Below are 8,646 nucleotides of genomic sequence, written 5' to 3'. Positions count from 1 at the left end.
TTTTTTTTACCTTAAACCGCATAAACACATTTCATTACACCAAATACACCAAATAATGTTATTTTTAGCAACATCATATGACTCCTTTAATCAGCAAGCAAACAGCACTTTCCTTAAAAATGGCTTTTATTATTTAACTATGAGTGTGTGGTATGTGATTTGGTTCCCTCCGCAGTTTTGTAGTCTTTTAGGTATTGTATTTTGTGTTTTATATGTATACATACATACATATACAGTATATATTTGTGTATTTATGGTTTAGCTAGAGTCGTTGCAAAATATAAAACTGACATTTTATGTTAAAACCGAAAACATAAGAAGAAGAAACATATTACTTTTATATATCTCTAGGACTAGGTAATTATGTCTTTAATTCTTTTTTTTTTTAGTAACTCACAATGTAAACTTATTTCAACAAAATAGATGTACCTCTCTCTGATTGGGAAATCCATTAGACTTAATGATGCGTTTGTAGAACTGAACAGAGGCCTTGGGGTAGCGAGGCTTGTTTTTGTTCCTGAAGTCCACATAGTACAGGCCGAACCTCTCTGAATAGCCCTCATCCCACTCAAACTTGTCCAGAAGGGACCAAGCGGTGTAGCCCTTTACATTCACTCCATCCCTGATAGCTGCAGGTTAACAACAAATAAAATACAGTATAATTTGTGATGATTCTGTCATCATTTACACACCATAATGTCATTCCAAATCTGTATGACTTTCAATGTATGTGTTGTTGGTTTTTTGTCCATACAACGAAAGTTAATGGGGTCTAATATTGTTTTGTACCCCATTGACTTCCATTATATGGACAAAAACTGTTTAAACATTCTTCAAAATATCCTTTGTGTTCCTCAGAAGAAAGTAAGTCATACTAGTTTAAACAACACGAGGGTGAGTAAATGATGACAGAATTTCCATTTTTGGGTGACCCATCCCTTTACTCATTTTTGGACTGGCTACCTTTGAGCATCTCATTGATGTAACCCTTGTAATACTGTATCCTCCAGTCATCACACAGTTCTGTGCACATCATCTTCTCTGAGACCCCATTCTCAGTGATGAAGATCATGGGGTTCCCATATTGAGTCTTTAGAAAGTCAAAGAGCAAGTCAAAAGTTGTCAATTCATGACATGACACTGTCACAAAGACATTACTAATAAATATATATTATGAAACAAGATCAAAGATTCAGCATGAGGAAATGATGTGAAACAGTGCCTTTTAAACAACGACAGCCTTTGTGCACCTTTATAAAGTTGAGCAGACGGCGGAAACCCCAAGGAACCGAGTAGAGCCACTCCGAACCAGGATCAGGCCAACGTGGGTCGACCAGCTCTGCTACATCCCGATCTGAGAAGTAGGTGGAGCCACGGTTGAAAGGGAAGCTCTTTTGGGTTATGTAGCGTGTGGTGAAGTGCCCCACACCTAGGAAATCAGAGGTGCCTTTGATGTAACTCTTCTCCTGAGAAGAAAAGATGGGAAGGCGAGACGTTCCCAAACCCTGCTGTGCGCTTTTCCTCCCTTGGATACAAAATTGTTATTAATATGCTGGATTGCACCATTCTTAACCTCACATATTCAACATCTACTTAGCAATAGTACCTATGAAATCCTTCATCACTTGAGGATAATCTCCATGAAAGATGGGTGTAGCAAACCAGCCTATGTAAAACTGTACATATCTCTCTGCAGCCTCAATGTCCTTCTGGTTAGTGATGTCCACAGGCTCTCCCCAGTCCCCGGACAGTGAAATACCCACCATACCTAGAGAAGAAAGCAGCCAGAGGGTTCAGAGGGTGTGATTTTTAATAAACTTATAGATACTGGAAAGCTCATACCTCTTTGTTTGTTTCGCCACTGAGTACCGTAAGTATGCCAAACCTTAGCATGTGCCTGTTAGTAAACCAACACAAACAGTATTATACAGTAACTCCATTCTGAAATACTATGATACAATATCATGTCAGGGAAGCTAAGTGTTACCTTAATGATGTGGTGAGCTGCTCTGTAGGCCCCAGTGCCCCTGAGCTTCAGTCCTGGAGCATGTTCTCCAGTTTCATATCCTTCCACTGCCGCTGACTGACACACAATGAGCATTAATAACCTAATCCTTTACACATTTCTTTAATTCGCTGTTATTAACTAGAGATGAATAGAGTGAGCGTACCCATGGGTTATTAAAAGTTATCCAGTATTTGACACGGTCCCCATAGCGTTCAAAGCAAAGATTGGCAAAGTCGTTGAAATAATTAATCATACTGATGTTCTGCCATCCACCATATTTCTCCTGCAAAACCTGTCCAAATGTACAGACAAATTGATAAATGATAAAACCTTCCTTATTACTGCAGTCAATAGAGTGGATGAATGAAATTCATTAAACGTGTATTCATCTTTTTACTTGTCACATCTTTAGAGATATTGTTGAAAAATATTGTTGAGAGGGTTAAGTAAATGTAAAATGAATCGAATTGGCTCTTTTTGTTTAGAAAATGTAAAGGAGGCAGTGATGGACAGGCGAATTCTGTTCGTTATCTTAAGGTGCTGCCACATTAGCAAAACTCGGACTTTATGTGGGCAAAAAAGCAATTAAAATTAATATGTAGGGATGTATGAGATGTAGAGATATATAAAGCACAGCACATACAGAAATCACATTCTAACCAAGCAACTTGTTGGTCAACGCAGCGAAACCACATCCAACTTAAAACCGTTGCTAAATTTACGCGGGGAATATTTCCGCTCTCACGTGAAACTCCCGATGGATTTTTGGATTTCACTTGGAACATTTCGTCGAGCAGCAGTAAATATGACACACGATATCACGTTTTATTTTTTTTACAACACGTTTTCCACAGTTTTTGTTTTATGTCCTTATTAATTTTATTACACAAGGTTGCGTTATCTGAACGAGCAAAAAGTCAAAGGCATTAAAGCCCATTGAACAGTCTGCTGCCTCACAGCCTTGTTTTAGTTCAAATAAAATATGCCATTTAAGATCTATTCATCAAAACGTTCTAGAGAGGTTAAATAAATCAGAATATAATATTTTAAATAGCGCTATTAGTAGGCCTATTGGATATATTCAGGAATACACACCTGTGGCAGGTCCCAATGATAAAGGGTCACAATGGGAGTAATATTGTGTTCAAGCAGCTCATCAATAAGAGCATTGTAGTACTTCACTCCTTTCTCATTCACATGGTCAGCTGCAAATACACAAAAGTGGAGGTCAAATATTTTGGGAATATATAAAAATCCTACCTAGAGCCAGCAGTATGGATACTTACACCTGATTCCAGTTGGCATGATCCTAGGCCAGGAGATGGAAAACCGATAATGACTCAGATTCAGCTCTTTTATCAATGAAATATCATCCTATACGAGAAAATGAAGCAAAAATGTTGTTGCATTTCAGCTGGGACATTTCATATTCAATGTCATAGCAAAAACCAGCATGGTCACCTTGAATTTGTAGTATCCCTCACATGAAGAGTCTCCAGTATCATTCAAGAACGTCTTTCCCTTCTTATGAGTGAACACATCCCAGATGCTCAGTCCTTTCCCATCTTTGTCCCAGGCTCCTTCTGTTTGATAGGCTGAACTGCCGGCGCCCCACGAAAATCCTGACAAATGAAGTGAAACGGTAGAGAATACAATTCTTTCACGTTAAGTATTATTTGTCAGTTAATGTATTTAACTTTCATCATTGATATCCATGCAGATCAATTCATTTCCCAAAGGCCATAATGTCTGAGAAAGGAATCCGTTTAGTAATGGTGGCATCATACCATTTGGAAAAATGCCATAATAGAAGGAGTCGTGGTTGTTCGCTGACCAGCCGAAGTCCTCAGCCGCAGACAGACACAACACCAGCACAAGCACATGACACGCTCGTCCAACACGGTGTGACAGCATCATATTCCAGATCTCAGCTCCAGCTCAGTGACTCTCATCAGTACCACGCTCTCCTGATTTGAGAGGTAGTTACCGTTTCACTAGACATCATTCATCGCTGTTACTAAACACAATGCAGTTTGCCCAGTAATGAATGACTAAAACCTTTTTCCAACATCTAGAAAATTACATTTTCACACTCGTACTCTTGATTTGAACATACCTTTCTCAGAATTTGCATTGATTCCAGATGGAACTGCCTTTAAAATCGATGAAAACTATCCCACACCTTGATATCACATCCAGTTTTGAAGTTTGAAGGTTGCCATACAGAGTCTGTTACTGTTCAGCTTGGGTGGCAAAGCGCTGTGCTGTACTAAAGGTGGTCCCATGACCCCACTGTAGACCCAAAAGCCTCCCTATTGAGGGTCAATGGACTGTGATCACATTTTGCAATGGTGGACAGATCTCCCACAAACAAGGGTTTCACTCTGTAAGCAAAGTTAATGTTGCAACAACAATGACAGGTGGGATAAACTGACCCAAATATTATACAACAGGTTTCAGGTCTTACTCTGACTCTTATGTTATTGAGTTATTGCGATTTAGTAATCCACAACTTCTATTTAGCAAGTAGTAATGTTTGAAAAGCAATTAATGGAGGAAATAATTTTTTTTATTACAAATGTAAAAAACTGTGATATATCCACAAACCTTGCTTTCTATATAAAATAGTATTATTAATGAAAAATGTACAGATAAAAATATATATTTTTAAAAATTGCAAAAAAAACAGTGTATACAAATAAAAAGTGTAATACATTAAAATTGAATTACAAATGTAAAAAAGTGATGTATCTACAAGCATGCTTTCTTTCTATATAAAATAATAGAAATAAAATAAAATAGTATTAAATAAACAATTATAAATAAAAAAATTAAATGTTTTTACATTTATTTTGCACTATATATGAGGATATACATATTTATTTTTTTCTAAAACAAATACTTCTAAAATCTATTTTGCACTTTAAGAATATATAAATATTAAACATTCTTAAAGTTATTAGATTGCGATCTATATTATCTATAATATACTGTTGTTGCATCATTTTTCGTGTAAAGTGTAGTACATTGTTAAAATTGAATAGCTAATTAAAAAATGTTTGATGTATCCATAAACCTTGCTTTCTATATAAAAAAAATCAAATATTAAACATTAATATTAACATTTATTTTGCACAATATATAGGATATACATATTTATTTCTAAAACATTCTATTTTGCACTTTAAGAACATATAAATATTAAACATTCTTAAAGTTATAAGAATATAAATTAATCCATTATGGTGGCTTCATTTGTCTCCAGGTTTGCCCCTCTTTTTGTGAAGCGTAGTACACTGTTAACAGCTTTTTTTGAAAATACTGAATGCTGGTAGTGTTTTTACTGCATTGCAGGTTTATGCTGTGGTTGGGAGAGGGCAGAAGTCTGTTGTCACAGAAACTGTAATTTATTATATTAATAATACAGGCCGACAGAGGAAATGCATCTGTCATCATATCTGATCATCATACTCGCCTTTATTAGCATGTACCTACTGTGTAATGTAAAAATGTCATTCACACATCATACACTTACATCAAGGCAACACCAAAACACCTAACCAAACAACCTGCATCGCTCTGTTAAAGAGACAGTGCTAAGTTGAAGTGTTTTAAAATGCAATTACGCTGAGCACCTTCTTTAAAATCTGCAGAAAAGATGTTTTTCTTTAAGAAAACATAGGAACTCTCTGTACATTAACAATGCTGCACATGAAGTACAAAAAAGTTAGAATACTGGCTCAGCTAGAACAATTCTCATGCCCATGCACACACAGCCTAGTCCACACACTCACTCCAAATAGAAAAAGTACCTCTGCGAATACCTCACAACATGAACATGTACATACGTAATACTTATCATCAGCTTCATAATCATAATGCATTCAATCTGAAAGCAATACAATACAATATTAAATAAAGCCTATTTAGTACAGCATCACTCGATGAACACCATGAAATAGAATTGGTGCAATCTTTAATGTATATGTATTTAAAAAATACATAAAGTGCAGGCTTGGCCAATAGCACAGTAATAGGAGGAGTTGTATTTGTGCTACACATACTTTTGGAGGATTTTATAGATGGGTGAACCAACAGTTTATCTAAAGCAACACCAATCTAAGACAGAGAGACTGATGTAGTCTCTATCAGCATGCCAAATGTGCAGACTACACACCTAAACACAGGAGTAAATGATAACGCCGTCTTTGCAGGCACAGTCAGTAGTCATCTTCATCTTCCTCATCTTCTAGCACCATATCGAGGTCATCGTCTGCGTCATCATCCTCGTCATCATCCTCTTCCTCCTCCTCTTCTTCTTCCATGTCATAGTCTGTTTGAGCACCTAATACTAGTTTGGTCTGGTTGATCTCAGTCTCATCATCTAGGTTGACTTCCACCTGCGCACAACAAATATAAACACCATAATTTGTCAAGAGAAACATCTTAATTGTCTTAACTTAAATTGTTTTTTAAAAGAATAGCTTTAATAATTCTGAAGAAAGTCTCTTATGCTCACCCAGGCTTCATTTATTTCATTAAAAATACAGTAAAAACAGTAATATTGCGAAATATTATTGTCATTTAAAATAACTGTTTTCTATTTTTATAAAATGTAATTTATTCCTGTGGTGGCAAAGCTGAATTGTTAGCAGCCATTATTCCACTCTTCAATGTCACATGATCCTAATATGCTGATTTGGTGCTCTAGAAACTTGTCATATTATAAATCATGTTGAAAATAGCTTCATATTTTTGTGGAAACCATGATACATTTTTTAAGGATTCTTTGATGAATAGAACTTCAAAAGAATAGCATGTATTTGAAATAGAATATTTTTCTAACATTATAAATGTCTTTAATGTCACTTTTGATCAATTGATTGTCTCCTTGCCGAATAAAAACATTAATTTCTTTCATATAAAAAAAAACTGATCCCAAAGTCTCGAATGGTAGTGTAACCTGAAAACTTTATCATAATTTAATCTCATGTTGTTCTGACCTGATTGTGTCATGTGACCAATAACGATGCAGCAAGTTTAAAGGCATTGACCACAAATGTGAATTTATGATGCTTTTTTCCCATTATGGAGATTTGCAGTATAAATAACTATTCACATATGTCGTATGAAAGGCAAATTTAGAAATTCTGCCTAATGTTTCATGAAAAAATGTTCAACAAAAATAATAGGTTAAAAGAAAATCGGAGCACAAAATATTATTATACTTACTGTTACTTTTATTATTATAAAATATTATTAAGTGTACCACTCCTTTAATGTAAATCACCAGTTCAGAATAATGGAAGAAGAAAATTTTTTTTGGTTTTGTCCTTTTGTTTATTTACCTCAGGGGCAGGGGCTTCATTTGGGCTTTCTTCAGACTGTGCATTTATCATTGACCTCAGGGTCCCTTCCTCAAACTGATGAACATAAACAAATACAGAGATCAGTTTTATGCACAGAGACCACAATGACATTTTTACACGATTGTTCTTACCTTAAGTCTGTTGAGCTGATCTTGCAGCATGACTTTTATTTTCAGAAGAGTCTCCTCTTCCTTCTTGAGCTCCTGAAGGCGACTCAGCATAGTGGATGAGTGTTTCTACAGCATTACTGCACATAAAACAAGAAGAACATGTCTTTAGTTTGCTCTATTACAGGACATGACCTCAGAATTAAGAAACAAACATGTATTGCTTTTTATGAACTACAAATTACATTTAAACAATGTTGAAATGAACTGTACAGCCAGTAAGATGGAATTTGTAATCGTGCTTGCTGTTTGGTTCATGAGTACATCATGTTCCTGATCTCCTGTGGTTTAAAGGCTTCTGTTGCTTTACCTGGGAATTACGCTGTCATTCCATGAGTTATCGAGTTTTATTCAGACCTTTAATATACATAAACAATGCATCTTCTAAACGGTTATTTTACTGACATTTTCTAATGTAAAACCGTGTCGGAACACATCTTACAATGATGCACTGTGCAGACTCAGCTCATTTAGCAAGCATGCTAGCGGAAATAAAAACAGTTACAAGCAATTGATCTCGTTTAGCGTTATTTCTTTTTTTAGCCTCATAAACTAAACGACTTGACTTACTTTATTGGTTCAACACGCACTGAGGAAAGTGCATGGTTTCGATTAAACTGTTCATTTATTTTCTTCTCAACTCCACAGTTGTAGCATTCTGAAGAACAAGTCACGCGCACTTCAGCACGCATGCGCATAAAGCACGTAAAAAAAGTGCCGCAGGTTTGAACTGTCCAGAGTCATTCCCTTCTTCTATATTATATAATATAAAATAAACAAAAAGACGATACAACTATACATAATAATATAATAATAATATTTAGTTTTATGTATTTAATATTTTTTTTCTAGATTTTATTTTGTATCATTAAACTAACACAGTAAATATAAATGATAATGTCAGGGCATCTTTTATAATAATGTTGGCTTAAGAAAGCCAATATACTGTTCTTAGATTTAAAATTATTATCATAAACTTGTTGTTATTATATATATATAAATAATAATAATATATAAATAATAATAATAATAATAATAATAATATATATATAAATTAATAATATATATAAATAATAACAATAATAATAATAATATATAAATA

General features: G+C 34.8%; 2 protein-coding genes across 3 annotated transcripts in view; both read right to left on the bottom strand.

The window, feature by feature from the left end:
- The window catches only part of lctlb (lactase-like b), a 9,106-nt gene extending 4,817 nt beyond the window's left edge, over positions 1 to 4,289 (bottom strand). Inside the window, exons 1-12 of one of the 2 annotated variants that reach the window (XM_016550540.1) lie at positions 4,125 to 4,289; positions 3,796 to 3,975; positions 3,470 to 3,630; positions 3,295 to 3,382; positions 3,104 to 3,213; positions 2,172 to 2,300; positions 1,988 to 2,083; positions 1,843 to 1,897; positions 1,607 to 1,768; positions 1,251 to 1,525; positions 964 to 1,090; positions 430 to 629 (exon numbers count right to left, since the gene is read on the bottom strand). In XM_016550540.1, the coding sequence (XP_016406026.1) occupies positions 430 to 629; positions 964 to 1,090; positions 1,251 to 1,525; positions 1,607 to 1,768; positions 1,843 to 1,897; positions 1,988 to 2,083; positions 2,172 to 2,300; positions 3,104 to 3,213; positions 3,295 to 3,382; positions 3,470 to 3,630; positions 3,796 to 3,925 (1,533 nt within the window). In that variant the 5' untranslated portion in view covers positions 3,926 to 3,975; positions 4,125 to 4,289. Of the gene's footprint in view, positions 1 to 429; positions 630 to 963; positions 1,091 to 1,250; positions 1,526 to 1,606; positions 1,769 to 1,842; positions 1,898 to 1,987; positions 2,084 to 2,171; positions 2,301 to 3,103; positions 3,214 to 3,294; positions 3,383 to 3,469; positions 3,631 to 3,795; positions 4,026 to 4,124 lie in introns of both variants that reach the window. The other variant, XM_016550538.1, reaches the window with a different exon arrangement.
- A 1,239-nt stretch (positions 4,290 to 5,528) lies between these two features.
- LOC107738772 (snRNA-activating protein complex subunit 5-like) lies at positions 5,529 to 8,245 on the bottom strand. Its single transcript, XM_016550618.1, has 4 exons — positions 8,115 to 8,245; positions 7,509 to 7,624; positions 7,357 to 7,431; positions 5,529 to 6,408 (listed from the first exon to the last, which is right to left on the bottom strand). The coding sequence occupies exons 2-4, from the start codon at positions 7,596 to 7,598 to the stop codon at positions 6,229 to 6,231; spliced, it is 345 nt and encodes a 114-aa protein (XP_016406104.1). The 5' UTR covers positions 7,599 to 7,624; positions 8,115 to 8,245; the 3' UTR covers positions 5,529 to 6,228.
- Positions 8,246 to 8,646: the final 401 nt, after the last annotated feature.

Source organism: Sinocyclocheilus rhinocerous, unplaced genomic scaffold (assembly GCF_001515625.1).
Source record: "Sinocyclocheilus rhinocerous isolate Xijiao unplaced genomic scaffold, SAMN03320098_v1.1 scaffold1938, whole genome shotgun sequence".
NCBI classification, from domain to species: Eukaryota; Metazoa; Chordata; class Actinopteri; order Cypriniformes; family Cyprinidae; genus Sinocyclocheilus; species Sinocyclocheilus rhinocerous.
The sequence above is the reverse complement of the archived record's forward strand: the minus strand, read 5'-3'. Positions and strand labels throughout refer to the sequence as shown.